We start from the raw sequence: 26,546 nt of genomic DNA, 5'->3' as shown, positions 1-26,546 counted from the left end.
TTCAGGAGCAGGCTACTGCAGAATTATTGCTGGCATCACTGAATTTGGAAACGTTTACTGTGTACAGAGAGTCTATGCCTTGTGCAACCTGGCACAAGTTGCACAAGCTGAAGAACAACCCTGGCTGTTAGGTCCAGTTGGAATCCGTACAACAACTCCAAAGCAGGCAGTGTTGGCTTGAGACCCTTGCACACTGTATGAGTGTGTGGAAATGATCAATTAGTCACAATAAAGAGGTCATTCTGTGTGTATGCACACACCCCCATGCTGTGCTTATACTTTTGTCTGAGCTGTTCTTGCCGTGTGTCTGACCCTGGTACTGATTTTACATTTGCACTTGTGCAAGTCAAAATTAATGCCATAACAAAATGGTGTTGGGTGTGTATACATTTTGGAGTTGAAATAAGGGGGACTAGCTTTCTAAATGGGCCAGATGGTAATGATCCCTTAATGACAAAATGTTGAAAAGTAAATCCTACTGTTTTAACTACATGAATAAGTAGCGTAAGATAGTGTCTTCTCTCAACTGGTTAGTGAGCTCTGTTTATTAAAGTTTAATGGGAGTGAGAGAAACTGAAGAACTTCCTGAATGTTTATTAAGTAAGATAATAAAACTGTAAGATTGAAATGAGCTGTCATTTACTGCAAGTTAAAGCAAGAGAAACTAATCTTGAGACATTTCTGCACTGCCAGGGACAGAGGAGGAAGCGGGCAGGGGGGACCTAATGAGGGAAAAGATGCTTTTAAAAAAAATTTCAGAAGTTTGTTGGGGACAAAGCCTGAAATTGCTGAAGGGCCACATGTTGCATTACCTTGTTTGATATTATTACCTGATTGTGAAAGCCAGAATTAGCAACTGGACCTGTCTCCTAGTTGACTTTCTTAGTTGCAACAGTGTTTTCCTCCATAGCTATGGGCTTAAGTCTTGTATGTCCCTAACCAGATAATTTCATTCCATTTCAAAGTTAAACAGTGTTGAAGTTACTGTGCCAGTAAAGTGGTGAGTTAGGTCTATGCACCTAACCTTTGGTTAGCTTTCTGCACCTTTGGGTGCTGAAAAGGAAATCATATCATTCCTTTTTGGCTGGTATTACAGGTCTATGGGGCTGTAGTTTAGGGGCTATGATGCAAAGAAAGATGCACAAAAGGTGAGATTTCCTAGAAGACTGGGGTTATGCATGCCTGATTTAATGACTTCTTAGCGAAAGTTGAAGTAAACCTTTTGGGTTACTTCAGATTACATGGGTCAGCTATGCACTGCAGTGATTTTGAACATAGCTTCTTTTTGATGTATAACTTAGAGGAAATGAGTCTAGTATATATATTGTGCTAGAAGTTTCATTTGCTTGCCTCCCATACTTTGCTGTTTATATTTTCTTCTTATTCCTTTCAGTAAACAAGCAGAAAAAAATTGCAGTAGTTCAACCAGAGAAACAGTAAGTAACTGTATTTTTGCTTTTATTTTTTTGCTGAGTTTGGGTTTTATTTTCTTTTTCTTCTTCTAATTGGTAAATCCCGTTGCGTTAGAGACGATTTAGCTTTACAGAAATGCTATACTGAGGGTTCAGAGATTCCACAATCCATTTCTCTTAATGCTGGTAGTTCCTGTTGATGTTGAAAAAGACCTCTTGCACTGCTTTAGCAGGAGATAGAAAGCATGGAGTTAATTTTTTAATAATGCTAGTGCAACTCAGCTGAATTATTGAATGGGTCAAGTCATTGAAGTTCTGGGCTTGAAATTGCTGAGCTTTCATTTTTAAAGATTGCATAATCTGTGAGTATTGGAGTGCATTTAAGAAAAAACTAGCCTGATCTTAAGATTGTGTTTGTAAGCTTGTGCTCAAGCCTTTTTCTTAATGGTGATTAATAGGAACAATTACTGGATTCCCTTTTGGTTGTATTCCCTTCTCAAATAATGCAGTTTCTGTAATGTAAAAATGCTTAGAAAATGTGGCTGCCTTAACATGTAGCTGTGATTTTGCACAGTTGATCAGAAAATTTGACTTCAGTGTGAGTCATTTAGTAGAAGAACTTCTAATAGTTACTTCCCAAGATTAAATTTGGCCCAGACTAGCCAAAAAGGAGAGTTCTACCAATATCTACAATTTGTCTATAATAAACTCTGTGTCATGCATATGAAACTCCTTCATGGGAGCCTGCTCAAAAATGCTCAGTAGAATGCCTGACAGTTGGTTTTATTGACTCTTGCAGCTTTACAAACACCAGATCTGTCAGTAGTCCTGCCAATGTTTTCACTGCTCCTAAAATACTGAGCAGACTGTTCTTCCATGTTTTGTAATTGGAATTCTTACCAGAGTACTTGAGTCATTTTGGTTGTATTTTGTTTAAAATCCATCTTTTTCAAAATGCCTAAGGTAAGACTGTACACTGTCTTGTGCCATGAAATGTGAAATGAAGTTAAAAGGAGGCAGAAAATGTAAACTGTTGTCAGTATCATTGTGTGGTGTGTTTACCAGCATGGTAGTCTGTATACTTTAAGCAAGGAAGGATTGCTGCTAGCTGTAGAATTACAGTAGTCCTTTCCAAATTGAATTTGATAGTACTTGCATGTTATTATTGTGAAACAGAGGAGGTATAAAAAGCAGATTAATAAGGCTGGAGCTGAAGAAAAAAAAAAAATTTAATGGTTGTGTTTTAGTAACTGAGAGGTGACTATCCTTACCATCTGTCCCTTTTCCCAATCTTCTTCTTTTCATTTCAGAATTTTGTCTTCAAGGACAGTTCATGATGGACTAAAGAACCAGGAACTGAACTCTTCTGACTCAGGTATTGATCAGAGAGGGCAGGCTAACAAAGACAAAATCCTGTAACAGTTCAGCTGCCTCACTGTTCAGCTGTTCAACCCTCTTCTGTTAGGAGAGGCAAGAGGAGGAAAGGGTGTGAAGATTTTCATACCTTGATGATTTGTTGAACTTCAGAAAAGAGTGAAACAAAAACATACAATTACTTGTGTCCTGCAATTGATATGTGCATTAAACTTGAAAATTATATTTTTACACCAGAACATCTCCCTCCAGCAGAAGATATGTGGAGCCAAATGTGTACTGTGACCTATGCAGATTATGTTTTTATTGTCACCTGTTACATTTAGTAATGTTGGGAGAACCATAACAGGCATGCTGCATCTGTGCTCTTGAGTTGTTAGATTCTAGCTTGGGGAAGCAGGTTTGTCTGTTTTTTATGATAACTTCATCATCATGATAAACAAAAGCAATTCAAACAGTAAATGGCTTTGTGTGCCAGATGGCGAAATCTAATAATTTTCTAAACTGTTGCAAGAATGAATATGATGAATAAGTACATCTGCTGGTGAAACAGTCATACAGATCTATCTGTTTGGCAACAAAATGCCTCTTCTGCTGTTTTCTGTACAGTGAAATGCACATCTGAAGCTGCACCAAATGCACGCTTTATAGAAATGATTCGCGCTTGTTTAGCATTTTAATTGGCATTTAATAGAGTCATAATGTAAATTTGGTTTCATTTATGTTTCTGCCGGTTATCAACTACTGAATTTAAGATCTTTAAGTGATAGTGTTGGTCAATCAAGAAAAACTACAATACTGCTAGGGTAAAGGAATTTTGTATTTATACATAAGCGTCTTGCAGTACATATTATACATAACTTTAATTTTGAGCAGCGTTGAACCATTTAATAGGTTTAGAAAACTTGATGTCACTTCATCAAAGGTCAATTCATCAGTTGCTGCATCTTTTATTTGATGATTGAGGGAAAAGAGACTAAAAATGCAAAGCAATGTGATATTGCAGTTTAGGATAAACAGTGGGGAATAACTTTGCCAGCTTCTCTGGTAGCAGAAGTTTTGGACTGGAAATTTATCTGAAATTGTTGTGTAGGAAGTGCTTCTGCTACCAAAAAGTTGGGATTGTTGTCTTCTTGCCTGTTCCCACTGGTGTAATACCCTGAAGCATCAGACTAGCCAGGAAGAAATGTTTCTTTTCTGATAAATTACCAACTTTATTTCCTGTAGTTTGACAATTTGCAAGCATGCATGTGAAGTATGAAAAATGTTTGGGCAACATCAAATAACTAATGTTGTCACTGCAAATGTGACACAGAAACTACCCCAAATTCATGTCATTCAAGACTTTTCCCCCTCCTTTTTTACAGCAGGCAAAATGTTACGTACTGCAAGAAGTCATTCTTTGCTGGGGAGTTTGCAGCATGTGATTTAAATCTTTGCTTTCTCATTTCTCAGTGGTAATTAATGGAAAGTACTGCTGCCCAAAGATCTACTTCAACCACCGGTGCTTCTCAGGGCCTTACCTTAACAAAGGCAGAATTGCAGAGCTTCCTCAGTCTGTGGGACCTGGGAACTGTGTTCTTGTTCTCAAAGAGGTGAGGTGGTTGTACATAGTGGACCCGCATATAGCAGTTTTATTATAAACGCTAGAGTCTTTCTCTAATTATAGATGGGTAATTAATAAATTTAAACTGATAATGAGTAAAGAGGGTTTTTTGCATAAAATCAAGTATAAATCATGGACTGTTTTATGAATGGCTGGTAAGAGTAAAAGCCTCTCATTTATCTGAGTTACAGTCAGCCTTCTACTGCTAAACTTTATTTTAGGTTAAAACAGAGTAACCTGTAATTACCACAAAGGAGTTAGTATCTTTTTATAGCTGTAATAAATGCTTCAATTTTAATTAACAGAATTTAGCTTCAGATAATCCCAAAACTCCTTTACAGTTTGCACTGTTGATGTTAAAACAGGAAATACAGATTTTCTTAGTAGAAATGGCAAATTGTTTTCAGTAATTGGAAAATTAAAAGACTTCTCTGTGTTTAATAAGTTGGATATGATTTGCAAAGATCGGATGAAATTGTGTTTTTTCTTTCTAATGTAACTGAGGGAGGGGAAGAGGGAGGAAGTGGCCATTCTTTAATACCAAAGAGCCTCTTCTCCAGAAGGTGTTTCACACCAAATTTACAGATACTTTAAGGCAACAATTATTTTTCTGAAATCTCCAAAAAGGTCATGGAGTGGTTATTATCTGACCAGAGAGGCTGAAACTTTCCCAAGGCATAACTATATGTGCACACTTGAGCTCTCATGAAATGATCACTTTAAATGCAGGAATCATAACTGGGAGAGACCTTAAGAAAGAGTTTCTGGCAGACATGCTGTCAAACAACAGTCCAGTGGACAAGAGTCAAGCTGATTATTGAAAAAGTTCCATTTTTGCGTACAGAAAAGTACTTCGTCCTTTCTGCAAGTTTCAGTACTCTGATGTAAGCACTCCAAAAGAGCAAGTGTGAAATTCTGTGGCAGCTTCATTTAACCTTGAAGGTTAAATGCTGCTTCACTGCCTGAAAGCATAAAATATGCACAAATCCTGCTGATAAACAGATGCTGAGTGTTGCTAAAAGTTGAAGCGATATGCTTAGTTGTATTCATTTCAATTATGACTCTTGCTCAGTGTATGAGTCCTAGAGTGAGTTTGGTACTTGCATTGTATTTAATACTCTTCTTCTGAACTGTAGACTTCTGGTCTGCTGCATTAGAAGGAATGAAGCTGCAAGTTTGTTATGTCAAGGTTCTGATCCACCCATTTGGGAATGATTGTGAATAAGCACATACTTAAAATAAGAAATACAGTTTGAATGCACATTTTGTACTGTCCCCTGCTAACTTCAGGTTATTCACAACTTTGAGTTACTTTACAGCACCAGAGAAATTCTTATTATAGCCTTATCATGGTTCATGAAAGCAAAACAGAGGAGAGCTTAAGATTCTGCAGTATGATTTTGTAGCAAGTAGCAGGTTGGCAGGCAGCAAAATCCTGCAGCGTTTTTTGCCACATCTTCACATGTCAAACAATCTCTAAGATAAGTGCTTAGATTTACCCAAGGTTGTGTAGTTTTGTAGTATTCAGCCCCAGAGTTTAATTTAGTGATGTGTAATTCAAGGGCAATGACTTGGAAATTGCTAGATGCACTCGAGACTGCAGACAAATTCTGAAGGTTTGGCAAGGTCCAAAGTGTCGATGGCTCTTAGTTTTCATTTTGGCAGTATCGGGAGCTATCTGTAATCCTGCTGTGAATGAGTGCTTTGATGCTAGATAATTTGGATGAATAGAGGTAATTTCCTATTCTACCCTGGCACTTTAAAACAGATTTATTGTACAAAGAACTTAAATGTATTTTCTCCTCTTCCCTCCCTCACGGTAGGTTCTCACTTTATTGATCAACGCAGCTTACAAACCTAGCCGTGTCCTGCGAGAACTGCAGTTGGATGAAGAGGCTGCATGGCATGGGCATGGAGAGACCCTAAAAGCCAAGTAAATTCTTGTCCCATTCCCTGCTTAGTTGATCCCAATGGCAATGTTCTCTGCAGTCTATGCTTTAACTTCTCACATTTCAGAGAAGGAAAAATTGCTTGTAGCATATCAAGATGTTGACAGCCATTAAACTTCCAAATCTTTATAAATTTCTTCATGAGTATCTGGTGAAGTGCATCTGATTTTAATGCTCCTTAATATGCCGGGTGTGCTCTGCTACTGGCATATAAGCAGCTAGTGGTCAAGTAAGGATGGTGTGGTACTGGTACAACATAGCATATACACTGTCAGACCTGCAGGTGAGGTTTAAGATAATTTAATTCACTTGAAGATAATTGTCAGTATTTTAAAGCAGAAGCACATAGTGCTCGGGAAGATTCTCAGACTTCCATGGCATTTCCACACAAATTTCTCAGTGGAGGAAGATCCCTCTGAAATTAAGTTATAGCAGTGCTCTGAAATGGCCTGACATGGAAGCCTACCCTAAAGCACTCCCTAGCTTTCCACTGAGCTTTTGGGCTTGGAGCTTCTTTGCAAGATTATTTTGTGCAGAGGAAAAAAGCAGTGATCATATTTGCATATATTTAAAAATTCCAGATATTCCTTTATAGTCTGGTGATACTCTTGTAGTTAAGTCACTGTGTTTGCATACTAAAGATCAGATTTTCAAAATGTGCTGTAGCATGCTTTCCTACATAGTTTTGGACATGTCAGTAATTCTTCTGTTGGATCAGTTTCATGTGTAAAAAAAACACCTTTCCCTGTATTGAAGGGATTGCTCTGGATTTGGACAACAGGAAGATCGTATGAAAGGTTAATGTAAATAGATGTAGCTGAATAGTAGAGGAAAAAAAATTAATTTTGTTTGGTTTCACTGAAGTTGCTGTGTGATTTTTTTTTTTTTTTTTTTTTTTTTGTCACAGTAGTGACACCAGGGATATCTGGACTATGATGACATAGCTCTTCAGTGCATTAACTAGATACTTGGAGGCCTGAGACATCCGTAGTAGATATCAGCATGTGCTGGTAGCTGTGCTGGGAGAGCAAAGCAGAAATGATGAATGACTCTGGCAGATATTTCACAGTGTGGTTTTGTCAGTGTCATGGCAAGGATGATGGAAAAAAAAGAAATCTTTTCATAATTTATATCAAACAGGAGCAGTGTATGCAGTCATGGCAAGTGACTGTCCTGACAAATTGTTCAGCAGTTAGATGAAAGCTGATTGGAAATGTGACAGTAGTTCATTTGTTTGCCATAGTATGTGCATAGAATGGCTCACTAGAAGCTGTCTGCTGTTACCTTTATTAGCTGAATTGGTGCACTCCATCTTGGTTTTAGGAACCAGCTGTCTACCTCACAGTGGACACTTCTGCAGTCCCATAAAAACAAAGAAAGAACAAGCCATTAGCGAACAAAGAAAACAAAACATCTAAACTCTGGGATAGTCCTCTCAGATAGTATTTGTTTGCTACTACAGGCATCTCTCTGGTGCTGGCTTTTTTTCTTTGCTTGAGGATCTGTCATAAGAGACAAATACCTGTTTCCTGGACTTGTCAGTCCATAAGGTTCGTCATTGCTCAGATTTTCCCTCAGTTTGATCTCAAAGCAATATTCTCGTACACTTCCTCTCAATGAAGTACTTTTATCCTGGTAATTAGAGGATTCCTGAATTATGACCATATTTTCAATGCTAGGTACAAAGGGAAGAGCTACCGTGCAACTGTGGAGGTTGTGAGGACAGCAGATCGGGTGGCAGATTTCTGTAGAAAAACATGCATCAAGCTGGAATGTTGTCCAAACCTCTTTGGCCCACAGATGGTGCTGGATAAGTGTTCAGAGAACTGTTCTGTCCTGACAAAGACTAAATACAGTGAGTAGGTTGCTGATCTCAAACTGAGGTGGGACTTCGGGTGTTATATTTTGGTTTGTTCTGGCTTTGGCTCCAGAAGGAATCCAAAATACAATTGCTTTGTTTACACAAGGAGCGGCTCAAGCACTACATACACAGGCTTACAAAATATCCATGTGCTAGTGTGTAGGGGAGGAAAAATTAATTCTATATTAAGTGGTAGAACCATGGCTTCACTTTTTGGTGTGTGCTTAAAGCTTTATCTTCTTAAGACAACTTTTGGGACAAGAACTGACTCTAATATGATAATTTAAGTGGCATTGTAATTGCTTTTACCAATTTTTTGTGGAACAAAATAAAACATCTTCAAGCTCTTTTCTTAGCTTTTAGGTTTTTAAGTTTTTCTTTAACTTCAACCATTTGACACTGTGAGAACAAACAGTGTATTGAGGTCATGTTTAAAAACTACAAAACATCACAAAAAGCGCCATTAAATTGGACCAAGTCTGTGGCTGATGATTTTTGTATAAAATCTGATAATTTGGGGCCTCTCAGAGATAAAGAAAGTAAATCCTTATAGGGAAAATAAAATTGGTTAGTAACTCTTTTTCCTTAAACCAAATTGAAGAGGAAAATATAGACATAATCATTGTGAAGTTTTGCAGAATTGGGATTTCTACTGGGAAATGTCCTTCGACTGATTTTCCAGTCCTGATGATGGACAAACCTAAGTAGTGACACTGAAGGTGCATTTCAACATGGTGCTCCTTTCTTCTGTCCTGGTAGCACACTATTATGGAAAGCGGAAAAACAAGCGGATAGGTAGGCCTCCGGGTGGCCACAGTAACCTGGAAGTAGCCATGAAGAAACCAAATAAAAGACGGAAGAGGCGAAAACATTTTTTTGTTCATAAGAAAAAACGTTCTTCTACTTCAGTGGATAACACTCCAGCTGGATCTCCCCAGGTATGAGACTGCCAACAACTTTAAGAGATGCGGTATGTGATTTTTGACCAGCTACATTTGAAACAACAAACTGTTAGTTCCCTGTAACCTCAGGTTACAGCTGACAAATGGGTGGCAATTGTAGCTTTTGTCCTAAACTTCACATTTTTTTTATTTCATCACTTTTTTTTTTTCCCTACCTCTTCAGGGCAGTGGAGGAGAAGAGGATGATGACCAGGATGAGGTAGATGAAGAATCTCTGACTGAGGATAGTACCTCAGAGCACCAAGACGAATTGCTTGAGGAATCAGAGGTATCAGAGAAGAAATCTCTGTCATCTTCTCCTACACAGAGTGAACTGTCTCATTCCCTGGCTCAGGACCGAGACAAGCGGAAGAGGAAGCTCAGGACCTTTTCCTTTTCTGATGATGAAAATAAACCTCCTTCACCAAAGGTAACTTTGAATGTAGATTTCTGTTCTAGCTTGCTTACTGTTGGGCAAGCACAAATATCTTGGGAGTATTAACCATCATATATGTGTTTTCATAAAATGCTCTGGTTACCATTGTGAAGATACTACAGAATAATTAAAAATCATGATTTTTATTGCAGTCATATTACAGGACTGTAATAAAGGCTAAACAGAAAGCTGTAGACAGAACAGTGAGCTTTCCATTTCCCAGCTGTTAGCACTCCTCTTGGTTCAGCCAGAGCAGTGATGTGGTGTTCACCAAATCGTGGTTTTAGATCCCTGCTTACTGTCTCTAAAAATGTTATAGCCTCCGCCCTCAGCACAGTGCTGTTCTGCACATCTCTGCTAACCAAAAAACCTCTACAATTTGAGCTCTCATTAGAGCTTTATTTGGCAGCTGTATGAGCATGGGGGAGTAGAGGGGAGCATTGGTCCATTGCATATGTAATATTTTGGGAATTCTTTTTGTGCTGGGTGGCTTGTCTAGGACATAAAGATGGAAGTTGCTGAAAAGCTGCAGCTGGACAGTAACCCTCTGGAATGGAGTGTGGCTGACGTTGTACGATTCCTCAAATCCACTGACTGTGCACCACTGGCGAGAATTTTCCTTGATCAGGTATCTTTTTCGGTCTTAAAATGTTGAATCTGTCAATTTGCTCCTTGTCCTTGAATCACAAAAAGAAGCTAGTTTAAATTTCATAATAGGGTTTTGAGGAAACAAGCGCATGTGCAACCTGTAGTTTGGGAGAGGAGACTTAAGGGAATGACCAGAATTTTTCATGTTTCTTAGTACTGGTGGAGTGTGTTTTGGTCTGTGAAACATCCGAATCCCAAAACTATAGAGAAGGCCTACAACTAAGCACCATGAAGGCAGGAGCCTGTTTTCTAGGAGATAGTTTTTCCACTTGTGTTGACTTTTCCAAATTATAAATATTTTCTATTTTGCAGACTAACTGCAGGTGTTGTACAGCTGCACAGCAAGTGAATGTTTTTGTGTTAAAGTACAACAACTAGAGTACAAGCATGAGTCAGGTTAACATTGTACTTGCATCTTGGTTAAAATTTGCCATAAAAAACCCCATAAAAATACCATCTATCAAAACTGTAGTACTAGAACAAATGATGAGTATGGTTTGTGTTAGATGTTCCAGAAGATGTACTTTTTCTTTTAGAACCTATGTTTCTATAGAGGTTAGGTAAAACGACTTTCTGCATGAAATTCCCTTGGTTTCTGTTGTTATGTTGATTTTTTACAATAGCATCTCATGAGATTCTGTCCCTTAGCCAGTGAATTTGAGCTGACATTTTAAGAAAGGAGTTAGTTTGTTGTGAGAAAAATTTTTAAGCTTCCTGGAGTAGCATGAAAGAAACATCTAATTCACATATGGCCATGAAGCTGAAATTACAGCAAGTCAAAGCTGAAGGAGCAGGGAAAATAAAAATGCAAAGTCACTATGGAGTTTTTGTCTTCTGACAGGAAATCGATGGCCAGGCACTGCTGCTGCTGACCCTGCCCACCGTTCAGGAGTGTATGGACTTGAAGCTTGGGCCAGCGATTAAACTTTGCCATCACATTGAGAGGGTCAAACTTGCCTTTTACCAGCAGTTTGCTAACTGAGGAGCAGCCAAGTTGAAGTGGACCTTTGAAGCACAACTACAAAAACATGCTCCCTTCTCTCTAGCAAGGAAAGCCAAATGAAGTTAAACTGAGGTCCTGGTGACCTAAAAGCATCTGTCAGCCTCAGTTTTTCACTTTGACAAGGGGAATACAACATCTGGAGCAAAATGCCAATGCAAACACAGGGGCTACTCTACCAGCTGCCAGCTCGGGAACACAATAGTCTCTTGCTCTATGGTTCCCTTTTTTTTAATGTATTTTTTAATGATTACAGAAAAGTCTCCTCTGGTGGGAAATGACATTTCAATAGTTCTGTTGGCACAGAACTTTAAAAGGAGAAACAGATCCTGTTTACGTTAGCATGTAGGCTGCCAGAAATAACCTTTCTCTGTTCCTGATGATTCACAGAATCCCCTTCCTTCCCTGTGGACGAACACTTGTTTTACCACAGCACTGGCTTTGGAATGTGCTCTTTGCACATTCGTGTGTCAATGTTAGGAGTTTTTTAATGAATTTGTTCATTGTTAGGACAACGAAGTGGCCACAGGGTTCTGAATGTACAGTATAGCAAGAGTGTGGTTCCTTTTGGGTTTTTTTTTTGTTTTTTTGGTCTTCTGTTTTGTTGTTGTTGGGTTCTTGTTTTGTTTTGTTTTTACTACCTCTGTAGCCTGAACAGTAGAAGTGATGAACTAAAAAGGGAGGGAACTACTTCTGGACAAATTGTCTGTAGCTGCACAGCAGTCTCTCTTCTGTAGGCATGTCAGGAGTACAAACCAATATCAGCATACAGAGCTTCTGTTCCAAAGCTTTAGCTGAAACCTGTGTAGACTTAACCTGGATGTCACCTTTTTCTCAGATGTCAGAAAACGTAATTATTTTGCACTTCTCTTACAGATGGGCTGTAGGAAAAAAGGAAAGAGAAAGTGCCTCTGCATTTTCTATATTTTGGTTGTCAGATAATTTTTTTTTCCCAATCGTGTGAAGTTATTTCCTTTTTCTTATAGCAAACAGTTGGGCCATGTACACAGAGCCTGTCAGCAGACTTTTGCTTTGCTACCTGAACATCTTTTTAGAGAATACACTAAGGAAACTGCTATCAATAGAGGACTGCAACTTAGCTCTGCCAGTGTTTGCACACTGGAAACTATCTTATGAGCATGACTTTGTATTTTTAACTATTTACAGCTGCTCAGGATCAGACTTGGTGAAAATGTGGGAGGTTGGGAAGGAGTTTGTGTGCTTTTTTTAGAGAAGAGGACCAGAGGGACATCTAATTCCATTCGTAGACCACAGTAGGATGAACTGCTGATTTTAATTTTCCAGGGTAATAAAACCCAATCAGCCACTTGCTGTAGACCTGTGCTTTACACTTTAAGTAACAGGGCTTACATTACTTTTCATTAAAGTTGTGGGGAAACTTGCATCAGGCTCAAGATCTGCATCAAATAAGCATTAGGTTTCAGGTGGCTTGCATTCATTCACTCTGCCTGTTCTCAGAGTATTTGGAGGAGCACAGGCAGGAGCTTTATGGGTGCAGTCCTGGGCCTTTATCTCCTGTTCAGATATATTTTTGCAGAAAGCCCCTGGTACACTAAGGTGTTTGAGGTAGGAAGGTTCTTACTGCAGGAATTTGTTTAGGAAAGACACATTTACTGGTTTCTGATACACTCGTTACTCTGGTCAAATGGATTGATTCAAGCATCTCTTCAGCCTGATGTGGTCCATTATTCTGATGCTGTGAGCTGTAGGATTCAGCGAGGAGGTAGTCTGTAAACGAAGAGCCGAGTTTGCACAGTCTGTGTCTGTATCTGCCACATAGGTGTTGAGGGGGAACTACCTCCAATGAAAAACTTTTAGAGTAAGCAAAACTAAATAACTGGGGTTTATTTCTTTTGCCCCTTAGAACAACTGCCTAGTCAAGGTGGAACTATTTACAAAAGTGCTAAAATCAGATATTTTTTTTCCATTCCAAAACTGAAATGTAAATGTCAGACAGACTGTTTACTAGCTGAGTATTCTTGAGGGAGGGAGGGCAGTGTGTAGCTAGGACACTTTTTTTCTCCCAAGTTGTAAGAAGAGTCTGAAAACATAATTAAATTGAAATCAAAATGACCCTTCTTTCTCACACCAGACATGTGGCCAATAAATGGCCATTTTGCTTCTTCATATTGTGCTTAGGTCATCTGCCTGTACTCCATTCCCTTAGGACAAGCTCAGTGATAAGCCATTAGGCCTGAGAAAAATTTTGAAAAAAACGCTGCCTTGCTATCAGCATCTTGTCTTGAGAAATTTGACCAGCAGAGAACTTCTGGGCTGGAAGATGATGCTTTTGGATCATATTTGTCATTCTTCAGGGTTTCCAGAATTCAATATATTGCACTGATGTCCAGCAGAATTGACCTGCATACCAAGAGATGTTGCTTCCACCTTCCCCATGGACAGATAGATGTCTTTTTAAGTAGTTGTCAGGAGAGAACAGAGCTTAAAGGGTAATTTAGTGAACCTGTTAACATGGTGCCTAGGGTTTTAAATACAAATGTCATACTTCTTTTTCTCAGTAAATAAAGCAGTCAGCAGTTTCAGAGGTTAGTGGGATACTTACTGGTCACCTTTGGCATGTTTTATAGGCTGGATTTTTCTGCCTTGTTTTGGGAGGCACTGACAGTCTGGTCCCAATGGGATCTATTTTTGTTGAGATTTTCAAAAGGGATGTTTTCATTATTTGTGAAATGTTTTTATGCTGCACACGGGTACTGTACACTCTGTTTCCTGGAAAAAATGCACTCTTTTATTGCTGGATTTAAAAGGGATAATTGGGGCTTTATCTTGATGGATGGTTTTCTACTTGACTCTGTTTCAAGTTCCTCTTTCTCTATGCGTGGCAGATGACACAACTGCACTTATATTTGTTCACCTTACTCCAACATGACTTGAAATCAGCTCACGCACTGCTTTAGTTGCCCTGTTTCTTCAAAACTGGATTTTGTGTAGCTGATGGCTGAATCCTGGCTTTGGGTGATACTGATGTTTCACCAGCAGGAGTTGCTGGGACTGCAGTAATTCAGGTTTCAGGGATTTGTGCTGTCCTCTACCACATCATTCACCATAAGATACAACAAAGCTGGAGTCCAGGAGAAAGGCAGTGATGTCTTGCAGATGTCTTCAGTACAAGAAAATGAGCCGTCCACTGGGCCTCGTGTACTGTGGATGTGGATGGTAAAAGGCAATTACCCTTGACTGACCCACTGAGGGTTTGTATTCTTGCTTATTGTCATAGGCATTGTACAGTCTTGGTTTTGCATATCATAACTTTAGAAACCTGGTGGTACCTCCATATGGCACTTGTACTCTGTGCTAAGATTAGCCATGTTAGGCAGAAAGATTTTGTTGAGTCACTGTAGTGTGCTTTCTGCACCGACACAAGGATTCCATAACAAAAGTATTTGACCTCCAAAAATGTCATGGAAGGTTAATGTGGTAGAATTATCCCCCACAAAGCATGAGCAGCTTGCAGTCCATCCTAAACAGAAAGCAATCCTTCCAGAAGAGAAGAGGTACAGCACTGATCTTGGTGAATGAAGACTACTTTTTTCTAACGTTAAACATTTCTGAAAGTTGCTCTTTGAGGAATGAAATAAAAGGCAGATTCATTTGTGTGTTGTATAGAACTCCAGCAGCGTTTGCAGTCTCTCCTGGGATTAATGGAAACAGTACATACAGAGTTCAGGAGTGGTTGTTAAGATTACTTTCTCTTGTCACAACTTTCAGCAGTATTTTGTTGTTGCTTTAGGATTTGCTAGTGTTTGTTCTCAATTCCAATGATGCTTTAAAGGAGGGAAGGAGTATTTAGCTGCTAAGTCCGCAGAAGTGTAAATATATTTACAGTTGATTGGACTGAGCACTCCATTCTTCTGTATAAAGTACAAAGACTTGGTACGTTGTTAGCAAAAAGCAAAGTGGCTTGCAAGATTTTTGAATGTAATGGAATAGGCTTCAAAACTATCAAGCTCAAATTGGAGACTGGATACCTTTGGACCAAATCTGTTGTTAGAGGAGAAGTTACTAGATGAAGTAGCCTTACCAGAAAGCCAAAAATACAATGATCCTATACAAAGCTACTCCTTAACCAGTCCTGTCACATAGTGGCAGACTGGTTACTGCCTACTGTGAGCTCAAATTACCTAAAAGTAACTAAGCACAAAGACTCCTCTGTCAGGAGACTTCAAATGTTGGCTGAAGGCTCCATTTTAAAGGGATTGTGTGCTGAACCCCCATTTCAGAGTGCTGCCGACCTTCCCCAAACATGCATGTAGCCTTGTTTTCAAAGGCAGCCTTTTGGGTGAAGGATTAGAGTGGGACTTGGGAACACCAGATACAACAAGCCTCTTTTATTGTTATGTGTTTTTCTAAAAAAAAAAAATAATAATCTGTATGAAATATAGCAAAAATTAGTAGGTTAGTGACACTTTGTCTCCATGGTCATTTCTAGCTTCCTCAACGTCACATCTGTTGTTCTGAAATGCACCAGTAAATGGACTTTTTGATGAGAAGACAAAGTTACTCTGTTAGGTGCAAAGCCAGCAGTGTTTGGCTCAGCTTTAAGCCATGGAAGCGAGCAGGTCTTGCGCTGACAAAATTCAGAGGCAGTAGGTCTAACTAACTTAGCACAAACATGGGCACAGAGCCTGTGGAAGTCCTCTAGCCTTGCACAGTTCAAGAGGAACGGGCCTTCTGCTTGAGACACGGGGACAGCTCACTCAAGTTGCATGAATGAACAGTGAGGTCCGGGCACAAATGAATTCTTGCCCACTGAAAGCTGTTGAGCACCACTTTCCAAGAAACCTCGTGGAAAAAAAAATTCTGGAGGTGTCATGTTTCTCCTCTCCTCTTTCATTTATTTTTTTTTTTAATTTCTGTTTAAAATAAATTTTAAATAATCTTTGTAGACAATCAGAGGTCTTCTAGGAGACTCTACCCTAAAGGGTACCAGCCCTCCACCCGTGGGCCTCTTTCTTATACTAACTCATTGGAACTGATGCACTTTTCCTGTATTTTGCCTTTTTTAATTAGCTGCTTGTTCTTAAACAAAGATTTAAATGCGTATTGTGTTGTGTCCCTTCTGCTTGTTGTTTTATCTTTCTTTAACTTTTAAAAAAATATATATATATGCAGTGAGACTGAAGTACTACATGGAAGAGAAACATGCACAAAAAAATATGCCTATTAAGTCCCACCATTGTTTGAGCAGGTGTAACAATTTAATCAGAGGATTTTTTAAAAAATATTTTGGATGGATATTTTGCTTGTTTTGTCTGTAAATAGTGTACATAAGTTTGTGGTATATGACAGTTTTAAGTGGTTGTAAGAAAATTAAAAAAGATACTTAAACTGTTACTGATGACTTTAGTGTTAATATAACGATCAATACTGCTGCTTATCATGAGCAATTTTCCATCTTACAGAAGTGTGGGGAAAACTGTATATCATGTTCCATTACTTCCATAAAAGGTAAATGCAGACCACGTAAATACCACTTGCACAGGCTTCATGTTAAGAGCTCGACTGGGTTGTATACAGTTCCCTCAAATGCAGGAGTCCTATTTATCTAAGCTGCCTTCTAAGATAACAGATTTTGTTTCACAGGATGCTGAAGCTAATATACAGGAGCTGAGGACAGAAACTACCAATCAGGGTAATCTTCTTTTATTGCTTTCTTTGAACATAAGGAGCTGCTTGGTATGATCTGAAGCAAACCTTGCAGATGATGCTGCTCCTTCTGGCTGGTTTGTAAAGGTTTACACTATCCCAGTGAGTCGAAATTTTTAAAAAGAGCTGCTTTGCTTTCTTTGTATAACATGAGGGTCCACAGGATGTTTCAGAAACGGGTCAGCCTTGTAAAGTTCTTGTTTCCTTACTTGGCATTCCAACAGATTGTACTCGTGTGCTCCTTGGCACTTGTTTCTTGGCTGCATTTCGGCTGTCTTGAACTGATTTTATACTGGGTGCAGAAAATACATAGGAGTGGGATGAAACTGATTTGCTTAATGCTGTCTTTAAACATCTATAAATATATAGGATTTAATGTAAACCTTTTACTTGCCTTCACAGAGCACTGTCTACTTGAAAGAAGTCTGAAGGCTTGTGAATAGCACATACCAGGCAGCAGTGTCCTGTCTGGTACAGGTTTCAGAAGGGCTTATAGGAGCCATGAGGAGCTGAAAACCCTTGCAGAGCTATTTTTGAGGAATGACCTATTTTAAAGCATGGAATATGGAGTAACTCAAGGCATAAGCCCTTCAAGTTGTATTTCCAGATTCATGTCTGAAACATAAATTTTGTGTGTAAAAAAGCATTAGGTCAGTCCTTAACCAGTCTAAGTGTCCGCGTCAGGTATGTGTGGGGAACGTCTGATGTTCAGCATCAACTCTGAAAGCTTAAAAACCGCTCCTGAGCCAGAGGTAAATAGGGTCAGGTCCACGCTTGATGGCTGTGGTCCCTGCGTGCAAGGGGGAGAACAAGCAACCTGCTTTGGTCCTTTTAGGTAACTATTTGCATTCCTGAACTCTTGCTTTTGATGCAGCTCAAAGCAGAGGAGCGTCGATGCGGTGTGCAGAGGCACTGGACGGTGCATTTTGGCTGTGTGGTCTGTAAGTCAGAGAATTGAGAGCGTTTCTTTTTCTAGCTGCAACTTCCAGACATTTATGGCACAGCTTAAATATCAGAGAATTCACTGCTCTGTGCCAATACCGTTTGGCATCGCTTGCCAGGAAAGACAGTCACGTAGGTGGATTTGTGAGATAGATGCAACAAATGTCATTATTTGAACAACTATTGCTTCATGTGCTCTGCTTAGTTTTCTGATAGACTTAAACATGTTGTATTTTCTGGGTCATACTTAAAAGTGAATTCATATTTAGACAGGGGTTTAAATTATTTAGAGAAACAGCGTAAGAAAAAACTACAGTGCAATACTTGAGCGCAGTTCTCTTGTGATTAAGGGGGTATGGCTGAGGGGGTCGGTCAGACTCACTGGTCACAGGTACATCATTTTCTAAACAAAAGTGCCAACATGTTGTGTTTCATCCATTGTGCCGTTGGTTGCCCTTTTTAAAGGAAAAAAAAAAAAAAAAAAAAGTGTTGCTAAAGAATCCAGGTCGTAATTTTTTCTTTCTAGTGTGATGTCAAACTTCCCTGAGCTGTAGCGGCTGGGTAAGCAAAACCTCGCGTGGGTCCAGTTCCGAGCCAGGGTTTCGTCTGGTGGGGCTACGGGTGCGGTTTAGCAATGCGTGTGGGTGAACGGAGCCCCGGCGCGCTGGGAGCTGCCTGGCGGGCTGCCGGCTCCGCTCGGCTTGGCCCGGCCCGGCCCGGCCCGCAGCCGGGGGAGCGTGGGGGCCGCACCGGCTCCGCGCTCTCGCCCCTCAGCGGTGGCGGGGGGCGCTGGTATCCGGTCTGGGGGCTGTGTGGGCTTTCCCCTGCGGGGCAGGCGGCGGGGGGAACCCGCCGGAGACCTCCCGCCGGTCCGTCCGTCCCCGGCCCATGCCGGCCCGCGCTGGGGGCGGGAGGCTCCGGGGCTGGGCCAATGGGAGAGCGGCGCGGCCGGTGACGCGGCGGGGCGGGCGGCTCGGCGCAGGAAGCGGGGCGGGGGGCGCGGCTTCGCCCGCCGGTCGCGACGTCGCCGCCGCCGCCGCCGCCATGCGCCGCTGAGGCGGGCGCTGGCCGGGCCTCGCCATGGGGGCGCCGCCGCCCAACGGCAGCCTCGGCCTCACCGACAGCCCCCCGCAGCCGGGCGGGGGGGCGGCGGCGGGGCCGGGAGACCGCGGCTGCGAGAACGGGGCCCTCATGGACAGCTTCGGCATCTTCCTGCAGGGGCTCCTGGGCGTCGTGGCCTTCAGCACCCTCATGCGTGAGTGGCGGCGGCGGGGGCGGGCCGCGGCCTCCGGGCCTCGCGGGCTCTGCGCGGCCTGGCAGTGCCGGCCCGCGGCCGGACGGGTCCCTCCCTCCATCCTCGGCGGGGCTCGGGCTTGGTTAAGGGTGCCGCGACCTTGCTGCTGTGTCCCGAGGCCGTCCAGGGGGAAGCGCCGTGCTGCCCCGGGCTCCCGGCCGAGCCGGGCCGCGGAAGGGCCGCGGGGAAGTGCGGCCGCGGCCGGAGCTTTGTTGGTGCCCGGTGAGCTGGAGCGGGGCCGTGAGGTGAGGCGGCGGGACGCGGCCCGGCAGCCCGGGGGGGCCGGTCCCTGTGCACCCGCGGGGCTGGAGCGGGGCCTTAGCGCCAGCCGAGTCGCCTGGGCTGGCGGGTTCGGGAGGCAGGCGGCTGGGACGAGCAGCGTTGTTTCGGAGGGACGCTGCTCCGAGTACTTCAAGCAGATGCGCTTAAGTGTACCTTGTCATGTCGTCAACAGCGAAGACAGACACACTTGTTTAAATCGCAACACGCTACGCTGCGCTTGCTTAGAGCCTCTGCTGTACCTCCGAGCAGCTGGTGAGCTCCTGTGACTGTTTACCTCAGCTCAGCTGATGAGCAGTAACTTGTCACGCTCCTCATTTGAGTTTGGTGGAAAGGCTGGAGGCTTTAGTGACTCCAGTCCTGCCTGCTCTGAGGGTACAACAATGTGGAACAGTTCTGGTAGATTTTTCTCTCTATCCCATACTATAGTTAGTGTATCTTCAGCTGAGGAGTGAAAAACAAGCCCAGTGCCGTTACTCAGCTGACCATAAAGTTGCTGTTAACAAAATGTGGGGAAGGGAAAAGGGAACATCAGCTACAAGTATTCTACGGTTTGATCTAAAGACCAAGATCCTGTTTACAGTAGAGTTGAACTGATAACCTTTCATGGTAGCGTCATACAATTATGGTTAAGTCAAAAATTTGCTAACACACTATATTTGCATACTTTAGCGTTTCGGTCATGGTTAGCAATTGCATTGCTCTTATAAAAGCTATGCATGTAGCAGTTGTCATTGTGTTACTGAATGACAACAGTAGTCACTGGTGTGACATTTGGTCAGCCAGAGCATCCTCATAATTAGGAGTTTTAGCAGTTTCCAAACATAAGTACCTCATAATGTTTTTAGAATTAAGAGATACAAATAGATAATTCTTACCGATTGTATATCAGAAGATGAAGAACTACATGTTATTTGTCAGGATAGTATCTTTCTTCTGGAAATGGTATCACTTTATGCATGTTACAGTAGTACTGGAATACTCAGTGAAAATAAGAATGAATACAAAAAGTATGTACTAGGAAAACTGAAAGCCTCATTGTTAGCTGCACTTCCTAACTTCAGTCTGGTTAGATATTTTTAAACCACGAACTATTAGCAGGAGATTGTCAATGAAGCGCTTACAGTTGTAAGATGGGAGTGAAAGGAAGGTGGCCTTGCAGTGGTACTGGTGAGAAAAGGAATCTGTTTCCAAAGGAGATCAGAGAAAAAAAGTTGCAATTTGTCACGCTTAAAAGTGCTTACATTTAAAAAAAGAAGGATAGTTACGTTTGTCCCAGTTTTGACAGGCGTGTTCTCTTCCACTTTATTGTGGGCCTCTGCCCTAGCAGGAGGAGAAGCTGCCCTGCAGTGGGGACCAGTTACACTGGTAAAAGAGCAGTTTTCTCTCAGCTGTGCTGTGATGGAAAGGATGGCTCTGTTCTGTCTGCTAGTTTTGCTGAATGTTTCTATCCTTTTAATATTATATGCAAAACATCTGTTATGTTGTTCTAAAACCTTTAAAAGTTGCCCTGATAAGTAGGACTTTTTGTGATCCACGTGACAGATCTGATGCGACAGAGACGCAGGAACATGTGGCTGAGAACAGGAGGGAGAGCGTGACCTCTCCTCAGCAGTTGCCTTGGCACCTACACAGTTGTTCCTGTCCCTGAGCTGCTGTGGCAGAAGGCATGACAACTTCTGGAGCTGGATCACAGAACTGATAGAGCAAGAAAAGTAAACAGGTAGAGGTGGTTATTTTTAAGCTGGAGTATTTCCGTGCTCTGGTCCTCTACCTGTCCAGCACAACAGGGGGAGTGCTGAGTGAGGAACAAGTGGCTGTAGGCAGGGACTGCTTGAGGAGCGGCACCGCTGTCCGGTCAGAGGTGGGCCTCCCTTTTGAACAGCATTAATTCTCTCTCTGCAGCTGTGTCGCTGCTCCAACTGTCCTTCATAAAAAGTCAGAGAACTGAAGGTCCACGACTGTTAAATTTAACTTATAAAGGGCAAGTGACTTGCCTTTTTTTTTTTTTTTTTTTGTGGAAAGGGAACCCTAGAAGGAGATACTCTAATACTTTGGTTGTGATTAATGGTGCAGTACCCTCTGTAGAAAAAGAAATTAAAGTAATGGCAGCAGAGATACACTGTACAATTGATCTTTATGCACAGAGGCTGGTTTTCCTTTGAAAAATACTTGATTTGACATGTAAAGAATAAGAATTTTTGTTAAGTGGCTAAATCAAAGGCTGACCCAGACTTGCCCTTGTCTAGATAAATCTTACTATGCTTGCATTCAGTGGAACAAAGAAAATTTTTTTTAGTTTTTTTCTGGTTGTAGTAACTAGCTGTAAGAGAAGGAGTACCTTTTCTGTGGCTCATTAGTAGATGTTCATCTTCAAATGACTGAAGGATTATTGTTAAAGCAAAACCGTTTAAGATCTGGCACTGCGGTTTGCCGTCTTCTTGTGTGTACAGTTATCCAGTTGCTGTACAGTTATGCTATCAACTGACCTGCTAATGACAGTGGTTAAACTTCATCTTTTAAGGGCTAAAACACGGTTAAATGTCAAGTTTTTAATTTGTTGACGATGTGGTGACTCTCTGTCAGAGAGTCACTGATTGCTGCAACAATTTTCTAATACTTAAAGTATTTTCTAATCAAAGAAAGGTTTTTACCCTGATCATATTTTCAGCCTGTCTTGTGTGTCCTCAACTACTAATTTTGCATGACCAAGAAGTGATAGAGACAGAATTTCTCACTTTGACCTGATGAAATGATCATTTGAAATTAATCCTGAAGTTTCCTTTTCTTTGTAGCTGTTGCCTCTTTGTTTGGTTGCACAGGGAATGAAGAACAGTTTAACTTACACACTTACCTCACAGTAGTGTTTTAAAGGATTGACTTTGTTTTATTATCTTCAGATGCAAATATACAACCTGTTGTAAACCCCTGATCTTTTCCTCATGGAAGATAATTTAGCCAGTTATTATCTATCCTGGGCTTATACAGGAGACTCCCTGACCCCTTAACCAAAGAGTAGAAGTTTGCATTTGTTTTTATTGTTGCAAGTCATTCAAGGTCCCTGAAATCCTATCCTGCTCTCTGTGTAAAGCGTGGTCCACAGATTAGAGAAGTGAGGTCCTCTTCTGTTGTCTGAATCACCGGTGAATATACTTAATACTATCATAGGAGCCCATCAGTGTGTTGTCTTTAATCACTGTGAATTAATCTTTACTGCTCTGAGTTCAACTCTGTGCTGCAAGAGGCATGTTGAAACGGTTCCACCCAGACACTACAGATGTTCAAGTATGTCGAAAGCTGTACTGAAGTCAGGCGACTGACAGTCCTTTCGGATTCTGACTGCTAATTCTCAAGCCCGTTAGCGTCCTCTTTTTGAAGTTTGTTGCTTAATTTTGCTCTTGTCCTTCCTGCTTATGTATGCATTATTTTCCACCCTGGTTTATTTAAGCTAAAGCACTTCATAACAGGAAGTCTTAATGGGTTTCCCTTGATGGAAGAGATGTGTGTTTATGCTTCAGGTCAGTAAGCCAAAGATAATATTTCTTCAAAGTTTGCCATTATAATGCTTGTATCTTATTTCATGAGGATATTGATTTAAAATTACAGATTTGCTTCTTAGGTGTTTGGGTTTTTTGGTGCAATAGTTACGGTTTTTCATTACTGACACCGCAAAAACTGGCTTGAAATATTTTTGTGTAATATGATGTGTTTTGTCAGTAATCCCAAGCACCTTCTGAGCATTCTCTGGTTAGGCTTTTATTGGTAATGAATGATTAGAGGGTGGTGTTAGCCCAGAATTCCCACATGTGTACAATGTAGGCATAGTTGTAAATAATACAGTTTTTATTAGCCATACTGCCAGAAAGGTATGGAGGGCAAAAACCCATTGCTAGTCCCTTTACCCTGTCTGACACAAACTTGAAAGTACTTCAGCTTGAATATGTAGTTTATTTACTAAACTCATCTGTTAGAAGATTGATACCTTGTCAGAATGTGGCTGTTTGTTTTGGGATACTTGGGAACAGCTAAAAAATTAGATATGAGCCGTAGAGAGACCTGGACAGGCTGGAGCGATGGTCTGAGGCCAACTGTATGAGTTCAATAAGGCCAAATGCCAGGTGCTGCACTTTGGCCGCAACAACCCCCAGCAGCGCTACAGGCTTGGGGAGGAGTGGCTGGAGAGCTGCCAGTCAGAGAGGGACCTGGGGGGGTGATTGACAGCCAGCTGAACATGAGCCAGCAGTGTGCCCAGGTGGCCAAGAAGGCCAATGGCATCCTGGCTTGTATTAGAAATAGCGTGGCCAGCAGGGACAGGGAAGGGATCTTGCCCCTGTACTTGGCACTGGTGAGGCTGCACCTTGATTACTGTGTTCTGTTTTGGGCCCCTCACTACAAAAAGGACATTGAATGACTCGAGCGTGTCCAGAGAAGGGCAATGAAGCTGGTGAAGGGTCTGGAGCACATGTCGTACGAGGAGCGGCTGAGGGAACTGGGGGGGTTTAGTCTGGAGAAGAGGAGGCTGAGGGGAGACCTCATCGCCCTCTACAACTACCTGAAAGGAGGGTGCAGAGAGCTGGGGATGGGTCTCTTTAACCAAGTAACAAGTGATAGGACAAGAGGTAACAGCCTCAAGTTGTGCCAGGGAAGGTTTAGACTAGATATTAGGAAGTATTTCTTTACAGAACGGGTAGTCAGGCATTGGAATGGGCTGCCCAGGGAGGTGGTGGAGTCCCCATCCTTGGAGGTGTTCAAGAGTTGGGTTGACATAGCGCTGAGGGATCTGGTGTAGTTGGGAACTGTCAGTGCTAGGTTAACGGATGGACTAGATGATCTTCAAGGTCCTTTCCAACCTAGATGATTCTGTGATTCTGTATTGATGATATTATTTCAATAGAAGATTCATTTGATCCTCTGCAGGTAGAAGGTTCATGTCTGTCTGTGGAGAATGTACATATATATATATATGCATGCTGTAAAGGAGATCAAAGTATGTGGGACTGTTACCTTTTTATGGCTTTATTGCAGTTTGTCTCTACTCACACGAAGAAGGGTAAAAGCTTCTCTGTTAAACTCTGGACAGGTGCAGTGGATAAGTGGGTAGGTAGGCTTGCCATTGAGGGTCACAGCTAAAAAAAATATATTTTATAAGATCTGTTTCTATTTTTTAAGGTCCTATCTGCTTACAGTGTCATAAAGGAAGTACCTTAAAAACTGCATACTTAAAGTCCATTCACTTTACAGTTTTACAGCACATTTTCCCACTTGATAAGCCAAGCAAGGAAAATTAATGTTTATTTGTATAATAAGCTATCTTAGCAAGTAGTTTAGCAGAATTCAGAATGCTTTAGCAAAAATACGCTTTTCAGAGGAATTATTTCATATTGTCAAAGTAAGGGAGTATTATTATGGGGAATAATGTTCTAGGGATCAGGGACTTGAGAAGAAATTAAGTCATTTTAGTGGCCTTTCAAAAAGAAAAAAGCTTAAAGAAAACTGTTAGATACAAAAGAACTAAAGCATATGATTTTCAGTTGTTTTCCATAGCAATTTGCTTTCTGCTTGAGCAGATTTAAAAAATGAGAAAATGGCAGGGAGTTGGCTTTGATATCCCAACATCAGCAGTGAAATACAGGCTTCTGAGTAACAGTAACAAAGTTATTTGCCCTAGACCTTAAGAAACATGGCAGTTTCCTAAGGTGTAGGGCAGTGGCCTGCTAGCAAGGTGGTGTTTTATTAAGAAAGGCATTATTTAAAAAGACTTATCTTGACTTGATAATATCCCATTCTTCTATGTACATATTCACTCGGAGTGACACAGTAATGTTGATGTGAATTCCTGAGGACCACCTTGGAGATGTTCTTTGGGCAACTGATTTTAAAACTTGTCTCATATTGAAGTTTTAAATCACAAATAGAATATTTCATATTCTTACGCACTGGATCACACTTTGTAGAATGCACCTTATTCTTTTTCCGGGAACTCTTCCCAAGTGCAGGTTCCTGGCGAATTGCCAGATATGTGCAGAACTTGCCTTGCAGTGTGTATTTGGGGTTACCTAGTATTAGGCGGTCTGAAACGACTTTAAGGACCACTGGCGGGTGTCACCGCAATGGGGATGAATCCCTCATGGGGTAACGGCAGCCTGGTAAGGTGTGCTATGGAACTAGGCTAAAAAGCAAGATCGGGGGGGGGGGGGGGGGCGAACAAAAGGAGAATAAATTTTTAAAAAGGAGGAAATGGGGAAAGAAATCCAGAACATGGAAGCAGCAGCACTTTTCTATCAGAAAATAAGCGGGTGGCCGCGGGGTGCAGGCAAGCCCCTGGGGGGGACCCTGGACAGCTCCGCCGGGCCTCAGCCAGCCTGCCCTTGCCCAGGAGCGCTGCCCTGGGCTTGGGCTCGGGCTTGGGTTTATAGTTAAGGGCTGCCTCTGTAAAGTAAATTATGTCCTTCCCTGACAGTCAGTCTGTGGGTTTGGCTGTGCAATCCCCTCCCATCTAGCTGGAGGGCAAGGAGGAAACAGGATGGGGTGATGGTAGTAGAAAGAAGGTGTCTTAGCCTCTTGCTCCTTCGGGCCCAATCCATGGTAATTAGTAATGACCAGTATGTGAGTGGGCTATATAGCATCTATTATTCTGCAGGTTAAGCGTCTGCTTGTGGCTGCAGGACTCAGAAAAGCCATGTGAGGTCACTTCGGTCACAGCCAAGTAAATTACACCTTATAATGATCAAGTATGGTATATCCCCGGATGATGAGGTATCGCTTGCATCTATGTTACGTGGCAACTTCTTTTTTGTTTTAAATAAATCATCAGTCCTTTCAGTGTCTCCACATCCTTATCTGTGTTTTGAGACAAAAGTAAGAGATGCATTGCAAGCCGTAGCAGAAAAAAAAAAATGCAACCATGTGGGTAAATTAGCCAATTAAATTGCTTTCTTTTACCATGCTAATATTGTAGTACTCTTAATGTATGAAGTATCTAGTTGGGATAAATTCTGTCCATTACAAGCTCTCCAGAAAGACAACTCTTGCTGACAAATTTCATGTTGTACAAAAGCAAGTAATAATAGTGTTGGGAACTGTTCAGCTGATCCTTTAAGTGAAGCAAATAACCTG

At 41.6% G+C, this 26,546-nt stretch overlaps 2 protein-coding genes across 3 annotated transcripts in view; both read left to right on the top strand.

Annotated features, from left to right (window-relative positions):
* Positions 1–16,603, top strand: part of SFMBT1 (Scm like with four mbt domains 1) — an 80,934-nt gene extending 64,331 nt beyond the window's left edge. The window contains exons 13-22 of the mRNA XM_074836424.1: positions 1,394–1,436; positions 2,723–2,787; positions 4,242–4,381; positions 6,216–6,325; positions 8,021–8,196; positions 8,962–9,140; positions 9,328–9,363; positions 9,472–9,573; positions 10,079–10,207; positions 11,069–16,603. Coding sequence (XP_074692525.1) covers positions 1,394–1,436; positions 2,723–2,787; positions 4,242–4,381; positions 6,216–6,325; positions 8,021–8,196; positions 8,962–9,140; positions 9,328–9,363; positions 9,472–9,573; positions 10,079–10,207; positions 11,069–11,209 — 1,121 coding nt within the window. The 3' untranslated portion in view covers positions 11,210–16,603. The remainder of the gene's footprint in view (positions 1–1,393; positions 1,437–2,722; positions 2,788–4,241; positions 4,382–6,215; positions 6,326–8,020; positions 8,197–8,961; positions 9,141–9,327; positions 9,364–9,471; positions 9,574–10,078; positions 10,208–11,068) is intronic.
* A 2,288-nt stretch (positions 16,604–18,891) lies between these two features.
* Positions 18,892–26,546, top strand: part of STIMATE (STIM activating enhancer) — a 37,926-nt gene continuing 30,271 nt past the window's right edge. For both annotated transcript variants that reach the window (XM_074836422.1, XM_074836421.1), the window contains exon 1: positions 18,892–19,112. In XM_074836422.1, the coding sequence (XP_074692523.1) occupies positions 18,938–19,112 (175 nt within the window). In that variant the 5' untranslated portion in view covers positions 18,892–18,937. The remainder of the gene's footprint in view (positions 19,113–26,546) is intronic.

Source organism: Strix aluco, chromosome 11, assembly GCF_031877795.1.
Source record: "Strix aluco isolate bStrAlu1 chromosome 11, bStrAlu1.hap1, whole genome shotgun sequence".
Classification (NCBI taxonomy): domain Eukaryota; kingdom Metazoa; phylum Chordata; class Aves; order Strigiformes; family Strigidae; genus Strix; species Strix aluco.
This window is presented reverse-complemented; position numbering and strand designations above follow the sequence as displayed.